At 39.3% G+C, this 24,991-nt stretch overlaps 1 protein-coding gene across 1 annotated transcript in view; it reads left to right on the forward strand.

Annotated features, from left to right (window-relative positions):
* Window positions 1-19,729, forward strand: part of BUB1 (BUB1 mitotic checkpoint serine/threonine kinase) — a 50,757-nt gene extending 31,028 nt beyond the window's left edge. The window contains exons 18-25 of the mRNA XM_037163816.2: window positions 3,123-3,370; window positions 4,491-4,634; window positions 14,654-14,769; window positions 15,112-15,273; window positions 15,405-15,562; window positions 15,658-15,832; window positions 16,376-16,482; window positions 18,192-19,729. Of these exons, the coding sequence (XP_037019711.2) occupies window positions 3,123-3,370; window positions 4,491-4,634; window positions 14,654-14,769; window positions 15,112-15,273; window positions 15,405-15,562; window positions 15,658-15,832; window positions 16,376-16,482; window positions 18,192-18,387 (1,306 nt within the window). The 3' untranslated portion in view covers window positions 18,388-19,729. The remainder of the gene's footprint in view (window positions 1-3,122; window positions 3,371-4,490; window positions 4,635-14,653; window positions 14,770-15,111; window positions 15,274-15,404; window positions 15,563-15,657; window positions 15,833-16,375; window positions 16,483-18,191) is intronic.
* Window positions 19,730-24,991: the final 5,262 nt, after the last annotated feature.

Here is a 24,991-nt window from a genome sequence, read left to right on the forward strand (position 1 = left end):
TGTGGATAAATACAAAGATCAGGCGAAACACAAGGTGGTACATCAGGGCAGTAAAAGAAGCAGCGAAATAGCAGAGAATCCCTGTGGGGACAGTTTCTGAGTCTGACTTCCACTCATTCTGGGAGCAGAACTGCAGATGCTTTTACCAGCCAAAGACCCTGACATAAAAGACTGTTGTGGAACTGAGCAAATGGAATTCCTTCTCTATACCCCTTATAATCGAGAAAATCGATAATTTTCTTTTATGAGGAGGAAGACAGTGTTTAAACCTCTTAGGCATTGATATAAAATGCAGACGTAGCATACATTAATGTTTTGCAGAGTAAAATTCCAATATATTTGAATAGTCTGGTAAATGTAATAGATAGTGAAAGTAGCTACAGTCTTAAGCATTAATTCTAGAATAGTGGCTGTGCTTTTCAGGTACTATGTTCCTTCATTAATCTTACAGTAACTTTAGTTTTAGGAACTAGCCCTTTCTACCATTATAGATGAGGAAGGCAGGTTTAGAAGGCTAAATAAATGACCTAAAGTCATATAGCTTATATTTGGCAGTGCTGGAATTTGAACCCGTAATTCTTATTTCAGAACCCTTTGTCTCACCACTAAGCTGTACTGGCTCTTGTTATCAAAAACCCCCTCCTAAACTAAGGGCCTAGTAAATAAATGATTGGGTAAAGGACATGGGCAGAATTTAGAAAAGAAGAAATAATGACTAAACATGTGGGAAATAATTAACTCATGAAAATAAAATTAATGCAAATTAAACACAGTGCCTTAATTAAAAATTCTGCCCAATGCGCACAGCCTGTATAGCCCACCAGGAAGCTTCCTACATGTAACTAAACCTTTCATTCTCAATACCACCATAAGACACACATGGCATAAGAGTAACTTAGAAGTTCACAGGACAGAAAGGTATTACTGTCCCAGAATATATGGACCCCCAGGAGGCCCCCAAATTGCAAGGAAACAAGATTCTCCCAGGTACTCTCCAAAGATTGAGCTCCAGAAGGGACAGACCCTTTGTGAGAGTCAATGTACCCTGAGCCTGCAGTTGTAGACGCTCAGCACGTACTTCTAATTCTCCCAGTCTAGAAACAGTTACCAGTGAGGGGTATTTTTTACCATAATCAGTGATGACAGTAATGCTCTTACCTTTTCAGTTTTCAGGGGGAAAGAATTAGAAAGTTAACCAGAATAATTCTCATGGAGAGGTAGGAAGGTTTTGTTAGTCAATTATGCACCCACACTAATTTGGGCGTTCGTGTTGGTAGTAGCCGTGTACCTCGCTTAGACTGCTTGTTCTATGTTTGGCTACCACTATTACCTGTTTTGTTGGTAGTATAAAATATTGGAGACATTTGAATATCTAAAGACCATGGAATTTTTGTATCTTAGCATACATCCAGTGGGTCAAATGGTGTACAGTCATTAAAATCCATGGCTGGAACTGTGGAGAAACTTGCAGGCACAGCCTCTGCTAAATGGTCAAGGTTAATGTCACCAGTGATACCATTTAATGAGAAGGGCACTTCACCTCTGTTATATTTTTCTCCAAGACCAGCACAGCTCAGTCAGGAGGAAGCATCAGAGAAACCCAGACTGAGGGGCATTCTATAAAATTCGCGGCCAGTAATTCTCGAAACTGACAGGTCTTGGGAAACTAGGGAAGACTGAGAAACTGACACAAATGAGAAGGGAGTGGGTTAAACGAGACGGCGGGATGCAGCATGGCGTCCAGGTTTGGGTCCTGCAGCCGCTGAAGGGCAACGCGGAAAAGTGGTGAAATAAATCTACGTGAAGTCTGGGTGGCGGTTAATAGTCGTATCAAATGTTGGTTTTTTGGTTTTGACAGGAACCACTATAACTTTGAAGGAATTGGGTGAGGAGTATATGGGGATTCTGTTATTTTTGCAACTTTGTTTTAAATACAAAATTATTCTAAAATTAGTTTTTTAAACCATTCACAGCAAGAAAAATGTGTCCAGAGGTAAAAATGGGAAATGAAGTTTCATGTCTAAATTCATCTGTATAAAAATAATACTCCTACTCATGTGTTTGCATCTATTGGATAGAAAGGTGGGGGAAGGTATGTGTGTGGAGCTGTGTGTACAGTTGAGTCTTGTTATTTGCTTCGGTTCTTCTCTCTAAAGTCACTGCAAACCCTGGACCATGGCCCCTGGGAGAAATGCAGAATGAGGTTCCTGTGAGCCTCTGGTCACAACATATTGTTCACAGCCGCCTTATTTAATATGCATTGTTGACTCACTGCTACCAGCGGCTGTAACTCACGCTGAAGCTCAGGCAGCACACGTCACAGCCTTCCTTCACTTAGGCTCCACATCTGGAAAATATTCTGAACAGTGAAATTGAAATCACCAAGAAGAAAATGCACAAGAACACAAAGGAAAAACCCAAAAATCCTATCAGTAAGTGTGCTGTAAAAAGACACATTTACAGTATGAGAGCTGAAACAAAGCAATTTAAGGCCTTACCCCTCACCTGGAACCATTTTTTTGTGTGACTCAAATTTTTTGCTACTCTGCATCTCCGCAGGTTGAGTATTGATTTGGGGTTTACAGATAAGTTTTAGCATGAATAAAAATTCAAAAATATGGAGTTCATGAGTAATGAGGATTGACTGTACAGATAGATATACCATATACATGTGTGGAAATGTACCAGTGTTAGGTTGTTGGATTATGATTCACACTTTCTGTTTGTTTCAGCATTGTAAAAGAAGGCATTTTGGAATAAAGATAAGTGGTTGGTCTTGGTGACAGTACTGATACTTAGCTAACCTAAGTACGGGGGAAATAAGCCTGGTCCTCTCAACGTTTCCTACTAAACAATATCCTCTGCATTACCCTTCTATCTGTCTAATATATTACCATGCCTTTGATTTACTTCTAGTATGGTAGTGACTGTGTATTTGCATATTTTGGGGTTTTGTTTTCCTGAAGAAAATGTTTTAATCAACTCTTGGTGAAGTACTTTTGAAATGTCACTCCTAGATTGAAAGGAAACTGCTTCCTGAGATTTTCATGTGATCAAATCCAGTAGACTTGTAACCACGTGGTGTTTTGTTTCCTCCTCTCTCATTCCTTTTATGTATCCAGTTCAATTCAAGAGAAAAGCCCAGAATCAGCATCTCCCACCAAAGCATCTTCAGCATCTTCAGCATCCTCGCTACATCTGAGCCAGCCAACTCCCGGTGGCATGCTGACCAGCAAGGCGGAGCGGAGCCCGAAGGCTTGTACACTCACAGACACTGACCTTGCTATTGTGGCGGAGCCATCAGTGACCAGTGCTGGGCTCCAGGCAGAATGGTTGCATCCTCGTTCACTTAGGAGTGTTGATACCCCAAGTACGAACAGATTCTCAGTCCTCATTGTGCCCCTTAATAAGAACAGTCTCCTGGTAAAAGCTGCTTCATGAAAAGCTCAGAGCAGGGACTCGAATATCATTGAGTAGAACACAAGTGCAGACAGAACTTGCACACTGTATCACAAGGTAGTATAACAAGAACATGCATGAGAGCAAGTTCATCCATTTTAATTTAAGAAAGTGTCAAAATAACTCCCTATTGGAAGAAGGAATTGGTATTGGAGGACCTACGGTGTGCTAAGCATTTAATATAGTGCTATTATCTCCATTTTACAGGAAAGTGACCAAGCTTTCTTGGTCTCCCAGCCCCAGGAAGACTCCCAACCCCAGGCTACACAGAAACATCTTGCCTGGTGCTTAGAAGTACAGTCTCTGGGGACAGACTGGCTGGGGTTTAATCTTCGCTCCCCCTTTTATGAGGTCATGTGATCTTGGCTGAGATTATTTCAGTCCTTTTCAGCCCCCTTTCTGTAAAGTGGTAGGAATGGTTGTACCTACTTCAGTCTTACTGTAAGGGCCAAGTGAGTTACTAAATGCCAAGTATTCAGGACAGTGTCCTACACAGGCTTATCACTAAGGAAATGTGAAGTATGCTGGATTAGTCTTTGACAACTGTCACTGACATTTTTCCTCCTTTTAGAAAAGATTTCTCTTGTGAACCCAAAGTATCTCATGCTTACAGATTGCACATAGGTAGTGTAAGTGTTAAAAGGCAACATGTTTTGTAGATACAAGTAGAAAAGCAATTTAGAGAATATATATCTGAGCGTGTTAGCAGTAACTGATAGCCAAGTCTGCCTTGAAAGGCATGCACCCATAATTGTGCTAAAGGCAGTATCTAGCAATTCCATATGAGTGAAACAGGTACCTTGCTGTTGATTTCCTTTCTCCCATCTGAATACTGATCTAAATTTATAGATCTAAAATGACAAACTTTCAGAACCACCCATTTTGACTTTTGAAAATGGTTATTATTTGAGTCGATGCTTTTTACAATGAGGCTTTTGAAAGCTTATTGAATGCATGTCTCACTTGCTTTATTTGTGTATCTTAGGTACTGAATTTTTCTTTTTTTGTTCCCATTCCTTCATTCCTTTAAGACTCCAGTGTTGAAAATCCATGGGATGATCGTTTGATTTTCAAACTTCTGTCCGGGCTTTCTCAGCCAGTGTGCTCCTATCCAAATGCTTTTGAGTGGCAGTGTAAGCTTCCAGCCATCAAGCCTAAGACTGAGTTTCAACTGGGTAAGAACTGTGTGGCAGTAAAACTTTGAACTCTCGTTTCTCTGTGGGAAGTCGGTGGTAGCCGGTGTGTATGTGATTCTGCACCTGGCACCCCTGCTACCTTTTACCCGTAGGACCAAGCAGAACATTTTGTTAGGTCGTGACAGAAAGTAGCGTTTTGATTGCTGTTGGGGCTCTGACTTACAGGAAGCCAGTCGGCAATACCTAATCAAAATTTGGAATGCACATACTTTTAAGACTGTACTTTCAAGGATCATTTCTATAGTTTGTTACTAGAATGCACACTTTTAAGACACAGACACCACTTCCGAGAATTTCCTGCAGATAAGTTACATACAATCCAAATAACATGCATCAAAAGCAGCAGGTTGAAGCTACATAGATGTCAGTGGGGACTGCTTCAGTAAATGGCCGGACACCTCTGCAGTGACATGCAGCTCTGAACTTATAGGAGATGACCTCTCCAACGTGCGGTTAAGTGAAAGGTCAGACTAGTACCATGTGCTGCTTTTTTTGTCTTAAAAAGGGGAAGCTCAAAACATATTTGACAGTATTTCCAGAGAACTCTTTGCAAGATACTCAAAACTAATAAAAATGGCTGTTAGTGGGACAGTGATGTGGATAAAAATGGGACCACCCTTCCTGCAACATACTTCCCGTGCCTGTATATGTATATAGGCACCCTTATTAACAGTTTGCATCAGTGTGGTACATTTGTTGACGTTAATGAGCCAATATTGTTATATAACTTAACTAAAGTGTATATTAGGATACCCTCTCTTGGCACTGTACATTCTGTTTTGAGAAATGTGAAATGTCGCTCATCCATCATTACGGGATCATACAGAGCAGTTTCACTGCCCTGAAAGTGCCCTGCGTTCACGTACTCGTCCCTCCCTCCCTCCCACCACCTGAAACCCTGGCAGCCACTCATCTTTTTACTACTGTCTCCATAATTTTGCTTTTTCCAGGATGTCATATAGTTGTAATACTTATGTATGTGAATACATATAGTATGTCTGCTTCTCAAACTGGCTTCTTTTGCTTAGCAATAATGCATTTAAGTTTTCTCCATGTCTTTTAATGGCTTGATAGCTCTTTTGAATGGCTGTGTAGCAATCCACTGTGTGAAAATACCATCATTTATTTATTCATTCACCTATTGAAGACCATTTTGGCTGCTTCCAAATTTTGGCAATTATGCATAAAGCTGCTGTAAACATTCCAGTGCAGTTTTTCAGCGGACATACATTTCAGTTCATTTCTGTAAATACCAAGGAGTTAGATTGCTTGGTCATATAGTAAGAATATGTTTACTTTTGTAAGAAACTGCCAAACTGCCTTCCAGAAGGTTTTGTACCATTTTGCATTCCCACCAGCAAAACTGAAAGTTCTCTTGCTCCACCCCCTCACGTCATACCCTCACGTCATTGGGTGGTGTTGGTGTTTTCAGTTTTAGCTGTTCTGATAGGTGTGCAGTGGATTCTCATCCTTGTTCTTAATTTGCAATTGCCCAATGACATACAGTGTTGAACATTTTTGTAATCTTTAATTGTTTATTTGCCTTCTGTATATTCTCTTTTTAGTTAAATGTTTAGATCTTTTGCCCCCTTTTTAATTGGGTTGTTCATTTTTTTTAAGTGTTGAGTTTTAAGAGTTGATTGGGTATTTTGGATAATAGTCCCTTATCAGATAAATGTTTTGCAGAAATTTTTTCTCAGTCTCTGGCTTACCTTTTTATTCTATTAACTGTGTAGGCAGAAGTTTTTGCGGTAATTGTATTGAAGTCCAGTTTATCAATTATTTTCTCTCACAGATCATGCTTTGGTTGTATCTGAGAGGTTTTTGGCAAATCCAAGGTCACCTATGTTATCTCCTAGTACTCTGACAGTTTTGTGTTTTACATTTAGGTATATGGTCTATTTGATCTAACTTTTGAAAGGTTTTCTGTCTAGATTTATTTTTGCCTGTCGATGTTCAGCTCCAGCACCATTTGTTGAAAACACTCCCCTTTCTTAATTGAATTGCCTTTGCTTTGTCAGTGAGCAGCTGACTATATTTCTTTGATTCTGTTTCTGGGTCTCTTTTTCTGTCTTCCATTGATATATTTGTCTATTCTTTCACCAGTACCACAGTGTCCTGATTATGGCAGCTTTTCATGTCAGGTAGTATCAGTCATTCGATTTGTTATTCTTCAATAATGTGCTGGCTATTCTGGGTCTTTTTCCTCTCCACATACACTTTATATTTTGCCAAAATCCATAAAATAACTTGCTGGGATTTTGATTGGGATTACATTGAATCTATAGATTAAATTGGAAAGAATAACATCTTGACTATTGTTTTCCTATTCATGTACATGGGATATGTCTATTTAAATCTTTAATTTCTTTCATCAGAGTTTTGTTGTTTTCCTCATGTAGGTAGATCTTGTACATATTTTCTCATATCTATACCTAAGTGTTTTAGTAAGCCTCATATACCTATGGTGCTAGTGTTAATGTATTGCATTTTTTATTCCAAATTCTACTTACTCATTTCTAGTACATAAGAAAGCAGCTGAGCTTTGTATGTTAATCTTATATCCTGCAACTTTGCTATAATTGCTTCTTAGCTACAGATTTTCGTTGATTCTTTGGCATTTTCTGGATAGACAGTGCTATCTTCTGTGCACAAAGACTTTTATTTCTCTCTTCCCAATCTGTATGCCTCTTATTTCCTTTTCTTTTAATAATATGTTTTATTGATTATGCTATTACAATTGTCCCATTTCCCCCCCTTCATTCTCCTCCACCCTGCACACCCCCTCGCACCCACATTGCCCGCCCCCCCCTTTAGCTCATGTCCATGGGTCATACATATAAGTTCTTTGGCTTCTACATTTCCTATACTAATCTTAACCTCGTCCTATTTTGTACCTACCATTTATTTTACTTATTCTCTCTACCTTTCCCCCTCTCTTCCCCTCCTACTCCTGGCTGATAACCCTCCATGTGATCTCCATTTCTGTGATTCTGTTCGTGTTCTAGTTGTTTGCTTAGTTTGTTTTTGTTTTTGTTGTAGGTGTGGTCATTAATAACTGAGTTTGTTGTCATTTTACAGTTCATATTTTTTATGTTTTTGTTAGGTAAGTCCCTTTAACATTTCATATAATAAGGGCTCGGTGATGATGAACTCCTTGAACTTGACCTTATTTGAGAAGCACTTTATCTGTCCTTTCATTCCTATATGAAAGCTTTCCTGGATAGAGTAATCTTGGATGTAGGCCCTTGCCTTTCATGACTTTGAATACTTCTTTCCAGCCCTTTCCTGCCTGCAAAGTTTCTTTGGAGAAATCAACTGACAGTCTGATGGGAACTCCTTTGTAGGTAACTGTCTTTTTTTCTCTTGCTGTTTTTAATATCTGCACCTTATCTTTAATCTTGGGTAATTTGATTATGATGTTCCTTGGTGTGTGGTTCCTTGGGTCCAAGGTGTTTGGGCCTCTCTGAGCTTCCTGGACTTCCTGTAAGTGTGTTTCCTTTGCCACATTGGGGAAGTTCTCCTTCATTATGTCTTCAGATAAGTTTTCAATTTCTTGCTCTTCCTCTTCTCTTTCTGGTACCCTTACAATTTGGATGTTGGAATATTTAAAGATGTCCTGGAGGTTCCTAAGCCTCTCCTCATTTTTTTTTGAATTCTTGTTTCTTCATTCTTTTCTGGTTGAACATTTCTTCCTTCTGGTCCACACCATTTATTTGAGTCCCAGTTTCCTTCCTGGTACTGTTGGTCCCTCCTTTTCCTTTATTTTACTTATCATAGCCTTTATTATTTATTTATGTAATTTGTGACCATATTCAACCAATTCTGTGAGCATACTGATTACCAGTTATTTTGAACTGTGCATCTGATAGGTTGGCTACCTCTTCATTGCTTAGTTATATTTTTCCCTGGAGCTTCGATCTGTTCTGTCACTTGGGCCATTTTTTTTTATCTTGGCACACCTGAGCCACAAAAGGTTAAGTGCCTAAGGCAGGTTCTGCTGAAAGGACTGATGTGCCTCACTGACTCAGAACATGCAGGTAAAAATGATGGAATAACTTGTTGCAGTGTAAAAAGTCTACCTGCATCCACACAACTGCGGTTCCTTAGAAGAAAGTATGTTCTAGGTGGAAGGGATCACAGACAGCTCTTTTCTTTCCAAGTTTTTCTTATTTTTTTTCCTTGACCTATTTATTGCATTAGCTAAGCATTCCAGTATAATGCTCAATGTGAGTAAGGAGAAGACATGTCCTCACCTTATTCCTGATCTTAGTGGGGAAACATGTATCTAGTTTCTCTCTTAAGTATAATGTTAGCTGTAGGCTTTTTGTAGATTTTCTTTATCAAGTGTGAAGATGTTCCCCTCTATTCCTCGTTTGCAGAGTTGTTATGAATAAGTATTGACAAAAAATACTTTTTCTGCAGCTATTGATAAGGATCGTGTGATTTTTATTTTTAGTCTCTATATGTGATAGATTGCATTAACTGGGTTTTGAATTTTCACCAACCTTGCATACCTGGATTAAATCCCACATGGTCATGATGTATAATTCTTTTTGTACCATTTTGGATTCTATTCACTAATATTTTACTGTATTTTTTGGACTATAATATGCACCCCCCTCCCCCCAATTTGGAAGGAAAGGGAGGTGCATCTTATCGCCTGAATATTGCTTACCTTGCTTGCTGTGGGGGAGGGTGGAGCTGGTTCACTGCTGCATTTTCCTCCCAAATGGGGGTGGGGTGGGGTGGGTGCATCTTATAGTCCAAAATTGCAGTATTGAGAAATTTTGCATCTCTGTTCACTACAGATGTTGGTTTGTAGTTTTCTTGTAATGTGTTTGCCTGATTTGATATTAGGTTAATGCTGACTTCATAGAATGGGTTAGGAAGTTTTCTCTCTTGCTCTGTCCTTTGGAAGATACTGTAAAGGGTTGGTATTTCTTCTTTAAATGTTTGGTAGAATCAACCAGTGAGACCATCTGGGCTTGGTGCTTTCTGTTTGGGAAGGTTATTAACTACTGGTTGAATTTCTTTACTTAGATATAGACCCATGGAATCAGTAGTCTATTCCTGTGCGAATTGTAGGGGATTGTTTCTTTCAAGGAATTGGTCCGTTTCATCTAGGTTATCGAATTTGTGGACATTGAACTGCTCATAGTATTTCTTTATTATCCTTCTAATGTTCATAGAATCTGTATTGATGCCACTGGTTCATTTCCGATAAGAGTAATACGGGTCCTCTTTTTTTCTTAGGTAAACTGGCTAGTGGCTTATTGGCTTTATTGATCTTTATAAATAATCAGCTTTTGGTTTTTTGATATTCTGTACTGATTTTCTGTTTTTAATTTCATTGGTTTTTGTTCTAATTTTTTTTTCTGCTTTGGTTTTAATTTGCTCTTTTTCTAGTTTTCTAAGGTGAAACTAACTATTGATTTTAGATCTTTGTTCTTTTCTAACATGAATTTTCATGCTACAGTTTTCCCTCTAAACACTGCTTTTGCTGCATCCAACAGTTTCAATAAACCGTGTTTTCATTTTTGTTTAGCTCAAAGATATTTTTCATTTTATCTTGAAATTTTTTCTTGGACTCATGTGTTGTTTCATCTCCAAGTGTTTGAGGGCTTTCCCGTTATCTTTCTTTTGATTACTAGTTGAATTCCATTGTAGTGTGCATGCACTTTTTGTGTGTTTATTTAATCTGTTAAGGTGTGTTTTATGGCTTAAAATGTGGTTGATCACGGTGAATGTTCCATGTGAACTTGAGAGTGTATTCATCTCTTGGATGAAGTAGTATATAAATGTTGATTAGATCAGTTAATATGTGTCACTGTTTAGTTCAACCTTGGCCTTACTGATTGTCTGCCTGATAAAGGGAAGAAAAATCTCCCACTATAACAGTGAGTTCATCTATTCTTGTAGGTCTGTTAATTTTGCCTCACTATTTTTCTTTAATCCTCTCCCAGGGGTAATTGTTGACTTTAGAGAGGGAGGGAGGGAGAGAGACAGAAGTATTGATCTGAGAGAGAAGCATCATGTGGTTGCCTCCTGTGTGTGCCCCAGCCAGGGATAGAATCTGCATCCTAGGTATGTGGCTCGACTGGGAATTGAATCTTCAAACTTTTCGTGTACAGGATGATGCTCCAACCGATGGAGCCACCCAGCTAGGACTTGTCTCACTATTTTAATGCTGTCGTTAGGCACATACACGTGAAGGACTGTTATGTCTTCTTAGAGAATTGACTTCTGCATCATCATGTAATACCTCTTTTTATCCCCACATAACTTTCTTTGGGCTGAAGCGTGCTCTCTCTGAAGTTAACATAGCTACTTCAGCTTTCCGTTGATTTATGTTAGCATGGCACGCCTTTTTTCATCACTTCACTTTTTATTTATCTTTATATTAAAGTGTTTCTCATAGACAACATGTAGTTGGATTTTGGGTTTTTATCAACTGTGACAGTCTCTGTTTTCATTGGTATGTGTTCAGTCTTTTGATACTTTAAAGTGATTGGTGATGTCATTGGATTAATATCTACTGTATTTGTTACTGTTTTTCTATTTCTCACCCTTATTCTTTGCTTTTCTGTCCTGTCACTCATTTCATTTATCCATAAGATATACTTACAAATGTATCAGAGATTTTATTTTATACCTTTTCCTACACTTTTGTGGTCTGAGTTTGTTTCTTTTTCTTTCTTTCTTTCTTTCTCTCTTTCTTTCTCTCTCTCTCTCTCTCTTTCTTTCTTTTCTTTTTTTTTTCTTTTCTTTCTTTCTTTCTTTTTAAGATTTTATTTTGAGAGAGGGGAAAGAAAGGAGAAAGATAGAGAGAGAAATACCAATGTGTGGTTGCCTCTCGCACACCCCCAGCTGGAGACCGTGCCCGCAGCCCAGGCAAGTGCCCTGACTAGGAATCAAACCAGTGACCCCTGGTTCACAGGCTGGCTGGCACTCAGTCCACTGAGCCACACTAGCCAGAGCTGGTCTGAGTTTCTCATCTGTATCATCTTACCTCTCTCTGAAGAACTTTAAAAAAATACTTCTTTCTTGCAAGGCAGATTTACTGGTGACAGGCCCTTAATTTTTGTTTGTATAAAAAGTATTTCTTCTTCATCTTTGAAGAGATTGTCTGGACACAGAATTGGTAGTGCTTTTCTTTCCACCCTCACTCCATCAAGCCTCTGCAGAGAAGTTGGAGTGATTCTTATCCTTGCCCCCTCTGCAGGTGGTGTTATCTCCTGGCTTAATTTCGGTATTGGCTCCTTGTCTGATTTCCTGCAGTTTGACTGGTTAGGTGTAGATATTTTTGTGTGTTTATCTTGCTTGGTGTTCTCTGAGATTCTTGGATCTCTGACAGTGTCTGCCACTAATTTTGGAAGTTTCTCAGACACAATTACTCCCGAGTATCTCTTCTGTTTCTTTCCCTTCTTCCTTCTTGTAGAGTCTTACACACGTCATTCCTCTGTAATTGTCTCACAGTTCTGGGGCATTTCTCTGCATGACAATTCTGGAAGTTTCTACCAACATATCCTCAAGTTCAGAGATTTATTTTGTTCTAAACCAGGTGCAAGCCTATACAGATGAGCTCATCTGACAGTCTTTATTTCTGTTACTGTTTTTTTGTCTAGCATTTCCTTTGGATTCTTTCTCACTTTCAATTTGTCTGCTTACATTACCCACCTATTCTTAGATGTTGTGCCTTCTTTTTGAGACCTTAGCGTATTATTCATAATTCTGTTTCATTTCTGATCTTACATTTCCAAAATATTTGCTGTATTTGTGTCTGGTTCTGATGCTTGCTCTGTCCCTTCCACCTGTGTTTTTCGTCTGTTAGTGTGCCTTGTAATTTTAATTAGAGGCCAGACCTAATATACCAGGTCAAAGGTGATGCAGATCCGGCCCTCCGGAGTCTGTGTGTTGTGCATGAGGTAACAAATTCACGCGGACTCCTGAGTCCTGTGGAGAACAAGGGACGGCACGGCCACTCTCTCAAGGGGAGAGCACCCCGACCCTTGCCTGCACAGGCTTTTATTGCTTTCCAGTCACATTACACCAAAGGTTCTCATTGTTTCTAGATGTAGTTAGTAATTACTTCTTACAGATAACGAAAAAAGAAAAAAATTGCAGATGCAAGGGAACAATAAAAATTATTGATATGGTCACATTTTATCTCTGGGACGTCATGGCACAGACTTTAGGGAGTTCCTTCAGAAATATACATTAAGCATCTGCAGTTTCAACTCAGGGTGAGGGAGTTTTAGCAAAAGCAAGTCTCCTAGCAGCCTGGGTACAATGCAGGCCTGATTCCCCACGGGAAAGCCAGTCTGCACACCTGGCTCCTGTGTGCCACCTCACAATGATTGGTTTTCCAGATCAATACTGGGCCACGTTTGCCATTGCCATGCTGATCGGTTCCCTATACAAAGGAACTAAGATAAATAGGCCTTTATGTAAGGTTTGTGTTCATCTGTTTGGGATTAGGCTGTGTTTCCTGTTTGCTGTCTTCGGAGGTATCAGAATAAAAATTTCTCTTTGTGTTCTTATTTCTCTTATTATGTCTGGGTTTCCCTAGACACTTATCCTTAAATATGGGTCTGAGATGTCATTTCTTTCTGTCATGACTCACCCTGTACTGAGGGTGGGGGTCCTGGACCTCTGCTCTGGCAAGCTCCTATTCTTCGATTGCTCCTGCCTGACTCCTCAGTTTGGGGGACAGCGGTTTGTCTGTGAATTCCATTCTCTGATAGATCTAAGAATTGTTGATTTTCAGTTTTTCAGCTTTTTTTCTTTTTTAAGAAGATTTATTTATTTTTAGAGAGAGGAGAAGGGAGGGAGAAAGAAAGGGAGAGAAACATCAATGTATGGTTGCCTCTTGTGCATCCCCACAGGGGCCTGGCCCGCAACCCACACATGTGCCTTAGACTGGGAATTGAACAAGTGACCCTTTGATTCACAGGCCAGCACTCAATCCACTGAACCACACCAACCAGAGCTTCAGTTTTTTTCTAATTGTGAAGATGGAGTGATGACTTCCAAGCTTTTTATATGTCCAATAAGAAACCAGATGCATATTTTTTATATTTGATTTTGTATATGTGAATTATCTTTTAAATTAATTTAAAAGTTTATTACATCTTCACCTCTGTGGTCTTTCTCCACAAAACAGTAACCTTGGTGTTATTGGAAACATCAAGGTAAATCCAGTTTAGGGGACATTCTATGGTCTGACCAGTACTCCTTGCAACTGTCATGGTCACCAAAAACAGGAAGTTAGAAACAGCCTAGCAGAGGCTAAGGAGACTCGATGCTGTGTCCTGGAACATTTGGGGGAAGTGGCGATATCTGAATAAAGTAAGGAGTTTGGTTCATAGTAACATACCAGTGTTGGATCTTTATTTCTGGCCAGTGCAGCTCAGTTATGTAAAAACTTCACAGGGGAAGCTAGATGCAGAGCAGACGAGCACTCTGCTCTCAGTGCCACTTTTCTGTACATCACAACTGGTGTAAAACAAAAGCTTCGCTTCAATAAAATTAGTTATCAGGAATATTGGGGCAGTTATACTTTGTCCTTTTTATTCTAATCTAGAACATACATTTTTGCAAGGTATGTCTAAAACTTTGTTTAGCACTTTACAGAGGATTTTACATGTTCTTTCTAGCATCACAATGGTCTTGTCAAGCAGACAGCGCAGGTAAGACCTGTTTAAACGTGAGCACATTGGGGAAGAGAGGGTGGCTGCCCAGTTCCCCACCAGAGTGACGGGCCGGCCTGGCAGTGCTGCCCCTGCTCCTCCCTCACATCATTGAAGAAGGGGGCTGTTTGGGGGCAGGTATTTAACTGTCATACAAGAGGAGAAAAGCATCTCCTGAAGGGGCTACATCTATGTTTATTTATTAAAGTAATCCAAGCACCAAGACAATTGTATAGATACTTCATTTTGGTAAAGTCTTTAATGTTTTGAGCCCTTTTTTTCATGTTCACATATCTGTCTCCTAAGGTTCTTTGCTGGTCTATATTGATCACCTGCTTGGAGAAGGGGCTTTTGCCCAAGTCTATGAAGTTACCCATGGAGATGTGAAGGATACCAAAAGTAAACAGAAATTTGTTTTGAAGGTAAGTGATCTGAGCAGCTTTTTGTTCAATGTAGAAATGCACTTTAGAACTTGAGTTTTACAGCCTCTTTTTTTCTTCCTTCTTTTTTTCTCTGTTTTAGTACGGTAGTGGTTTCATTTAGGTCTACAGCCAGCACTTGAAAACTGGAATTATCCTACAAGGACTCAGAGTTGCCTTGCCACTAGAACTTTGTTGTAGCAGGTCCCATACTGCAACAAGCAGTGTATAGCTTGTTATCACTTGCCACCCTGTTATCACTTGCCACCCTGTGTTCTAGCCTATGTAAAGTAGCTTCCATCCCAATGTGAGACTGCATCTGAATGTCACATACGTGGTTTGCAGGTCCAGAAGCCCGCCAACCCATGGGAATTCTATGTTGGGACCCAGCTGATGGAGAGACTAAAGCCCAGTGTGCGGCACATGTTCATCAAGTTCTATTCTGCCCACTTTTTCCAGGATGGCAGTGTACTAGTGGGAGATCTCTATAGCTATGGAACATTGCTAGTAAGTGTATTACTATTGATAATGTTGACATGAATGTTTTGATTGGAGTCGTAGGAAGGACAAAGCTCTTGACTTGAAATTGCACTTATCCTGTGCAGCCAACTCATCATTCCACTTTCCATTGTTTCTAGAATGCCATTAATCTCTATAAAAACACCCCTGAGAAAGTGATGCCTCAAGCTCTAGTGCTGTCCTTTGCTATCAGGATGCTGCACATGATTGAGCAAGTTCATGGCTGCGAGATCATCCATGGGGACATTAAGCCAGACAACTTCATACTTGGAAGCAGGCAAGTGTCGCATTTTTAACAGGGTTCTCTTACGATTTGCCCAGCAGACTTTATCTGTGCTTATGCAGCCTGACCCTTCTTTGTGTTTGATACAGATTTTTGGAACAGGACAGAGAAGGTGATGATTTTTCTGCTGGCTTGGCGCTAATTGACCTGGGTCAGAGTATAGATATGAAACTTTTTCCAAAAGGAGCTACATTTACAGCAAAGTGTGAAACATCCGGTTTTCAGTGTACTGAGATGCTTGGTAACAAACCATGGAACTACCAGGTATAGAAGTAATGTGAGAGATTTGGAGACATTTTGCTTCATTACACTCACTATATTTTCAAAATAAATGTGGCCATCTAGTTAGCGTGAGCTGCTGAAGTTTCCTTTCCTGGGGTTTAGGCCATGCTGGTGTTCACTCACAAGCACATTCCACAGCGAGAGGCTTTGGCATAGTGAGAGCAGAAGCCAGGGTCCCAGGAGAAGGAATGGGGAGGCCTTCTAAGCCGTCCCTGTGGGAGGGGGCTGGAGTGTTGCCTTGTCTGTGGGTATCAAACGAAAGACTTGGAAGGACACAGTAGCTCAAGGAGACAGCTTTCCAAGGGACCACCTCAGGGAGCAGTGGGTGATGAGTTCATGGAAGCTTCCAGCAAAGTCTACACAGGCATTCAGTAGGGCACATCAGTGGGATACTTGAACAGATGATGTCCAAATTCTTTAAAAGTAACATCTTGTAGTTATGTGTCTTGCTCAGTAAGTTAGACGTCTTAATTAATGATGTGAGAATTAATGTTTTAGACGTACAGAGCTGTATTTTCTTTGTAGATTGATTACTTTGGAGTTGCTGCAACGGTGTACTGCATGCTCTTTGGCTCTTACATGAAAGTGAAAAGTGAAGGAGGAATCTGGAAGCCTGAAGGTCTTTTCAGACGGTAGGTATTAGCATTGGGTGCTCCGGTGAGAAGAGAGTAAGTATGGTGGGACGTTGAGTTCTGTCCATGGGGGAAAGGGATCTCTGCCACTGCACGCAAAACCCATGCCTTGGAAAGTGTGGTGACACGGCACAGTCCTGGGCACTGGAACAGTGGGCAAGTTCCACAGCTTCACTGCTCTGTTCCCATCTGTGACAGCGTAGCAGCCAGTGCCCTCGTCAAAGCATTGGAAGCTCTGGGCCAAGTAGTTGGCATCTCGTAGACACCCATCACCTGGTGTTACCGAGCCTCCGGTTTTTGCTTGTTTACCTTCTAGCCTATGTAAATGGAAATAATAATGCTCCTGCTTCTCCCAGGTGTTTATTATGAGAAGCAAGAGAAATAATACATATAAAGTGCTTTGTAAATTATAAATATGATAAATATGAAAAGGGTCTCCATCACAGGATAAGGTTTTCAGTTTCCACCCCTGTATGACTATAGTGCTTCTGAAACTGTTTCCTCAGGGGGGAACGAGGGAAGAATTGGGCCACTGTAATAGCATAAACACTAAAATATTTAATAGGGAAAAGACTGTTTTCTCATCTATTAAATCAGTGGAAGTTAGCGACTAAACTAGGACTCTACATTTCAACATGGATAGCTCTCTTAGTAATGTGTGGACTATTGGTAATGTTTTAGCTGAGCATTTGGTACATGAACCTTATATCATTTTTACTTTTTAAAAATATTTTATTTAGTTTTAGACAGAGGGAAGGGAAGGAGAAAGAGAGGGAGAGAAACATCAATGTGTGGTTGCCTCTTGTGTGCCCTCTACTGGGGACCTGGCTCGCAACCCAGGCATGTTCCCTGACTGTTAACTGAACCAGCAACCCTTTGGTTCACAGGTGATGCTCAATCCACTGAACCATACCAGCTAGGGCCAATTTTACTTTTTCTTAAAAATGTTTTTGTGGCATGAAAACATATGTTGACAAATATACTCATCTTAAGTGTACAGCCCTGATGGATTTTTATATACATTGACAAGGAAAAGACCAGTCAGTAGTAATTCTATAAAATGGAGCATAAGTTAGGTTCTCCAGAAGAAAACTTATAACAACTATGGTTTATTCTACATGATCATAAATTTAGCAACTACTTTACTCTTTCTCTTGCTCATAATGGAAGGACCAGAGCATTATTCAGAAGGCTTCCATCTCTGACCAGAGAAACTTTAAGTTAACCCTCAGCAGGCCTGATAATAACGGGCTGGACTTCCTGCCCGGAACACAAACTTTCCCCCAGTGCATCATCTCTATGTTCTGGAGTTTTTGCAGTTAGCCTCGGAGCTCTGTTCTGGGCGGTCCAGCCCATCTGCCTGATTCTGGAACCTGTGCAGTGAGGCCAGCAGAGCCAGTACAGAAATGCAGGGAGCAAAAAGCAAATTAACGTCCTTTTTAAAAAAAGTTAAAAGAGAAAGTTTTACCACTGAAGAACTATTGTAATTGCTAAGACTATTTAAATCACTTTTGGGGAACAAGGTGTGTATAGACATTTAATTAGATCTCTCATTTATATATAGATCCACCATTCCCATTGCTGATGCGCTGAGTTGTGTGTGGGTGAAAATTGTATTCGGCTGTCCAAGCCTGTGGGAGTTGAAGCAAGAGTGGGGTTGCCCTGCATGTTAAATGCTGCACTTTACCCTCCATGTTTTCTTTCTTCAGGCTTCCTCATTTGGATATGTGGAATGAATTTTTTCACATAATGTTGAATATACCAGATTGTCATCATCTTCCCTCTTTGGATTTGTTAAGGCAAAAGCTGAAAAACGTATTTCAACAACACTATACAAACAAGATTAAGACCCTCCATAATAGGCTAATCGTACTGCTTTTAGAATATAAGCGTTCTCGAAAATAAGATATGAACACTGCTGCAAAATCACTTTGTAAAGGCTGGCCTGCTCACTTTGAGCCTTAATGTCTCCATTTTCACTGTTTTTATAAATGTTTCTTTTTAAAAAGTCTGCAAAATATATTCATGTTATTGCTTCATTGTTGTCAGTATTTAACAGAATACACAGAATAAGGCCCCTGTGTAGCAGGGCTGCTCTTGGGACAGAAACATTCATGAGAAGAATTGGGACATGAGCTTTCTTTCTCTAAAACGGCTTAGACACGGACCTGTTCTCCGTAAGCCAGAAAGTGGCTGAAACAGCTTGCCCTCTCTCCCAAATCTGAGGGTTTATATTTGTGTGAAAAAATGTCCCAAACGCATCCCAGGGACTCGGGTTGTTAAAGACAGAGTTTGCCTTTCCTTAATGGCCTGTTCTTCGCTGCTATGTATGGGAAATATTAAAGGGATGAATCTTACACCTCTTCATTATTTAAAATTGCCATTCAGAGGAGTATCTTGCATCTTAAAAATAGTCTTACAAGCTGTATAAATCACTAAATTAGGCCTAAAGTTAAAGCAGCCAACTTAGCATTTATTGATGTTTAAAGCTGGAAGGGTCCTATAACCTGGACGGACCTCCCTCCACCTGCCCCTCCTGTGGTAGCATTAGGAGGAAAACGACTCTGAGGCCGCGCTCAGTTCAGGAATCCAAGCATATAGGCTGGACTGCTGTGTCCTTCTGCACTCACTCCCACTCCGTGTTCTCCATTCCAGGGGCCACCACAACCCATGTTTTGTGTTTCTTAAAATGCTTCTGTGTATATTTCTATGTATTTTTGACACACCTGACAGAATTCTGCTTTTTCCCCATTTAATGTCTAGTCAAGAGTAACTACATATAACATGGTCTCATTCTTGTTACTGGCTGTGTGAAACTTGGTTATATGATGTATCTGTAAATTCCTAGAAGCCAAATTGCTGGGTGAAAATGTAATGTTTTGTGTCAGTGTTTGCAGACTGCCCCACAGGGGCTGTGCCAGCCTGCGTGGAAGTCTTTTTTCCCCACAGCTCCACTAACATCATAGCTCTGTGACCTTTGCTGCTGCGACAGGTGAGAAATGGCATTTCCTTGTGGTCATTTGCGGTCTCTTGTGAACTGTTCCAAATATATTCATTTTCAATGAATGAAAAAAGCTGTGTGTTTTCACCTGAGAACTCTATCCTTTGTGCACATTTCACTTGGATGGTTCTTTTTTCAGGTTAATCTGTAGGATGCCTTGGTATGAGACACATGTACTCGTCCTAGTTTATCATCTGCTTCATGACCTGAGATTTCTGCTCCCATAAAATTAAAAATTTTTGTATTATACTCTAATATATAAAGATTTAAAAAGGCTTTTCTTTTTCTTTTCTTCTTCTTTTTTTTTGGGGGGGGGGCTTTTGTGTCTTAAAAATGCCATCCTCAATTGAGAAATGAGAAAAAATTCCTCTGATTCTTATTTTATTGTTTAGTTACAGTTGTCCTGCCTTTTCCCCCATTGCTCGCCCCTACCCAGTCCCCCCCTTCTCCTATGGTCAGTACCCCCCCATCGTCTGCTGGTAAGTCCTCTATTCATATTCCTTTGCTTTTCCCTTCCCCTTCTTTCTCCCGTTATTCCCCTGCCTCTTCCCCTCTGGTCTCTGTCATTTTGTTCTTTATTTCTAAGTCTCTGATTCTATTTTGCTCATTTGTTTATTTTGCTCATTTGTTTATTTTGTCCACTTATACTTGAGATCATATGGTATTTGTCTTTCACTGGCTGGCTTATTTTACTTAGTATTATGCTCTCCAGTTCCATCCATGCTGTTATGAAAGGTAGGAGTTTCTTCTTTCTTTCTATTGCATAGTATTCCGTTCTGTAAACATACCACAGTTTATTTTATCCATTCATTTACTGATAGGCACTTAGGCTGTTCCTAGCATTTGGCTATTGTAAATAACGCTGCCATGAACATAGAGGTGCATAGGTTCTTTTGAATTGGTGTTTCAGGATTCTTAGGGCATAGCCCCAGTAGTGGAAGCTGGATCTAAATGCAGTTCCATCTTTAGTTTTTTGAGGAAATTTCATACTGTTTTCCACAAGGGCTGCCAAACTCTACCAACGGTGTATTAGGGTTCCCTTTTCTCCACATCCTTGCCAGCACAAGTTGCTTGTTGATTTATTAATGATGGTCATTCTGACCGGTGAAGTGGTATCCCACTGTGGTTTTCATTTGCATCTCTTTGAAGGCTACAGAGATTGAGTATCCTCTCATATGTCTATGGACCATTTGTATGTCTTCCTTGGAGAAATGTCTGTTCAGGTCTTTTGCATATTTCTTAATTGGATTGCTTGTCTTCCCTGGTGTGGAGTCTTGTGAGTTCTTTATATATTTTGGAGATCAAACCCTTGTCCAGGGTGTCATTGGCAGATATGTTTCCCATACATTTGGTTTTGTTTCCATTTTGTTGATGTTTTCTTTAACTGTACAGAAGCTTTTTACTGTACAGAATTTTGATATAGTCCCATTTGTTTATTCTTTGTATCCCTTGCCATAGAGGATGTATCAGTGAAAATATTGCCGTGTGGGATATCTGAAAATTTCCAGCCTATGTTTTCCTGTAGGACTTTTATGGTGTCACAACTTATATTTAAGTCTTCTTTCCATCTAGGGTTTATTTTTGTGTATGGTGTGATGTAGTTTCATTATTTTGCATATACTTGCCCTCGTCTTCCAACACCATTTGTTTAAGAGGCTATTTTTGCTCCATTTTATGATCCAACTCCTTTTGTCAAATATTAACTGACCATATTGACATGAATTTACTTCTGGGCTCTCTGCTCTGTTCCATTGATCTATTTGTCTGTTCTTATGCCAGTACCAGACCGTTGATTACAGTAGCCTTGTAATATACTTTGATACAGGTATTGTGATCCCTCCTACTTTGTTCTTTCTCAAAATTGCTGAGGCTATTTGGGGTTGTTCCTTAAAATTTTTTGAAATAGTTGTTTCATATCTGTGAAATATATCATTGGTATTTTAATAAGGATTGCGTTGAATCTATAAATTGCTTTGGATAGTATGGACATTTTAATGATGTCAGTTCTTCCAATTCATGAATATGTTATATGCTTCCATTTATTTGTGTCTTCCTTAATTTCTTTCTTCAGTGATATACAGTTGTCTAAGTATAGGTCTTTACCTCCTTAGATAAGTTTATTCCTAAGTATTTTATTTTTCTTGTTGCTATAGTAAATAGGATTTTTATTCCTCATTTGTGTTTCTAATATTTCATTGTTAGTATACAGAAATGCCTTCAATTTTTGTATATTGACTGTGTCCTCCTGTTTTGGTGAATTGATTTATTAGGTTGAGTACATTGGTAGAATCAATAGGGATTCCTATGTACACATTGTGTCATCTGCAAATAGTGATAGTTTTACTTGCTCTTCTCCAGTTTGGATGCCTTTTATTTCCTTTTCTTTTCTGACAGCTGTGGCTAGAACTTCCAATACTATGTTGAATACAAGTGGTGGAAGAGGACACTCTTGTGTCTGTGCTTAGAAACTTTTAGGGATTGCCTCTTGAGTATGATGTTGCCTATAGGTTTCTTGTATATGGTCTTTATTATGTTGAGGAATAATGTTCGTAATAATTTCTTATGGTACTTGGTATTTCTGTGGTATCAGTTGTAATTTCACCTGTTTTGTTTCTGATTTCATTTATTTGGATCCTCTCTTTTTGTCTTGATGAGTCTGGTTCAAGGCTTCTCAATTTTGCTTATCTTTTCAAAGAACCAGCTCCTATTTATTTATCCTTTGGAATGTTCTTTTAGTCTCTGTCATTTAATTCTGCTCTGATCTTGATTATTTCCTTCCTTCTACTCACTCTGGGCTTGTTTCTTTTTGTTCCTCTAGTTTTGTAGATGTAGGTTAGTTTGGTTGGTTTACATTCTTTTTGTCTTTTTAGGTAGGCCTGTACTGCTATGAGCTTCCCTCTCAGGACTGCCTTCGATGTATTCCATAGGCTTTGGGCTATGGTGTGTTCATTTTCATTTGTTACCAGAGACATATTTCTTCTTTGATCTCATTGTTAACCCATTCATTATTTAATAACGTGTTATTCAGTTTTCATGTATTTGAATATTTCTGAGTTTTTTTCTTGAGGTTGGTTTCTAATTTCAAGCCATTGTGATCTGAGAAGATGATTGATAGGATTTTAGTTATCTTGAATTTATTGAGGCTTGTTTATATCCTACCACGTGGTCTATCTTTGAAAATATTTCATGTGCATTTGAAAAGAACGTATATTTTGCTCTTTAGGATGAAAGGTTCTGTATATATCAGTTAAACCTATTTGATCTAGTGTGTTGTTCAGTGCCACAATGTCCTTGTTGATTCTTTGTCTGGAAGATCTGTTCGTTATTGCCAGTGGGGTGTTATAATCCCTACTATAAGTGTGTTGGTATCTATATCTTTCTTGAACCTCCAAGATTTTCCTTATATATCTGGATTCTCCTATGTAGAGAGCATATATGTTTACAATGTTTATAGCTTCCTTGTGGATTCTTTTCTTTAGAATTATGCAATGACTTTTTAATCTCTTTTGATGGCATTTGTTTTGAAATCTGTTTTGTCTGATATAAGTATTGAAATCTGGTTTTTTTTTTCCACTGTTTATTTGCTTGGAATATTTTCTTCCAATTCTTCACTTTCAGCCTCTGTAGGTCTTTTGTGCTGAGGTGTGTGTCTTGTAGGCAGCATATATGCAGGTCATGTTTTCTTATCCATTCAGCTACACTATGTCTTTTGACTGGAGCATTTTATCTATTGATAGTGAAGGTTACTATTGATAGGTACATATTCATTGCCATTTTACCCTTTTGTACTTGTGTTCTTCTTTCTGTCTATACATTCATCTTCTTAAAGCAGCCCTTAAACATGTCTTGCAATGCTGGTTTGGCGGTGGTGTATTCTTTTAAACTTTTCTTTTCTGGGAAGCTCCTTATTTCACCTCCCATTTGAAATGAGAGCCTTGCTGTGTAGAGTAGCCTTGATTGAAGGCCTTTGCTTTTCATTACTTGGAATATTTCTTGCCATTCTCTTCTGGCTTGTAGTGTTTCTGTTGAGAAATCAGCTGCTAACATTATCAGAGCTCCCTTGTATGTTCCTATCTTTCTGTTTTGCTTCTTTTCAGATTCTCTTTGTCTTTAAAATTTGAAATTTTAATTATGATGTGTCTTAGAGTACACCTCTTTGGGTTCTTCTTGATTGGGACCTTTTGTTTTTCCAGAACTTCCATGGCTTTTCCGCTCTCCAAGTTAAGGAAGTTTTCTGTCATTATTTTTTCCAACGGGTGTTCTATCCTTTGCTCCTTTTCTTCTTCTGATATCCCTATGATGCAAATGTTGTCACATTTCACATTATCCTCAAGTGCCCTTACGCTATCCTCATACTTTTAGGGTCTTTACTCATTTTGTTCTTCTACCTGGCTATGGCTATTTCTGCCTTCTCTTCCAGCTCACTGATTCCATTCTCTGCCTCATCCAGGCTGCTTGTTCCTTCGTCAGATATTGTATTCTTCATTTCTTCCTGGCTCTTGTTTATAGTTTCTATTTCCCTTTGCATGCTGTTGTAGTTTCCACTCAGTTTCTTGTAGTTGTCACTGAGTTCCTTGAGCATCTAATAACTTTGAATTCTGTGTCTGATTGATTACTTGCTTCAATTTCATATAGCTCTTTCACTGGGGATTCTTCCACTCCTTTCTTTGTCTTCCCATTTAGGTGATTTTTTTTCATTTGTTTCTGATTCTCAGGATGCTCTGCTTTGCCTGCCTGTCTTCATGGGGTGGACTTCTGTGGTAGGAGTTCTGTGGGACTCAGTGGTGCGGTGTCTTTGATCTTGTCTGGATGCTGTAGGGGTGTCCTTTCTTCCATTTATGTGGGCTTTCTTGTTCTGGGCTTTACTTGGTGGGTTCTTTGTTGGTGGGTTCTTCTCTCCAGCAAGCTTACTGGTAGTCACAACTTTCACCTTGTCTTCTATGCTCTTGTACAGGTGTTGGTTAACAAAGCCGTATTATGAGATAACCAAAACTACACTAGTAAAACATATAAAAAACCTTACTATATCAGCAGTCTCAACTGCAATTGAGGAAAAATTAATAAAGGTGAAAAGATCACGGATATTATAAGATGCAACAAAGGGTGTATGAGATGAGTAAAAGAGGGGAATATGTTATTGAGTGGTAAGAGGGAGGAGAATTGATAAGGGTTGGGATAAAACCAAGGCAAAGAAAGGGAGAGAACAAAATTTACAATGTAAGTAAAACACAAAAGAGCAATGGGAACAATGGGGTAAGAAGAGGGAAGAGCATACTATAAGATTTGAAGTAAAATTCACAAATTAGAGGAACATGTGAAGGCTAAACTAATTGAAATGAAGGGAAATGCACAGGAAACCAATAGTGCTGGAAAGGAACTGGGACTCAAATCAAGGGAGTGGACCAGAACAAAATTAAAAAATGACCAAACAGAAAAATATGAAGAAACAAGAATTCAAAAAAAATGAGGAGAGGCTTAGGAACGTCCAGGACATCTTTAAACGTTCCA

This window comes from Artibeus jamaicensis, unplaced genomic scaffold (genome assembly GCF_021234435.1).
Source record: "Artibeus jamaicensis isolate MK-2021 breed Jamaican fruit bat unplaced genomic scaffold, CSHL_Jam_final contig_384, whole genome shotgun sequence".
Lineage (NCBI taxonomy): Eukaryota > Metazoa > Chordata > Mammalia > Chiroptera > Phyllostomidae > Artibeus > Artibeus jamaicensis.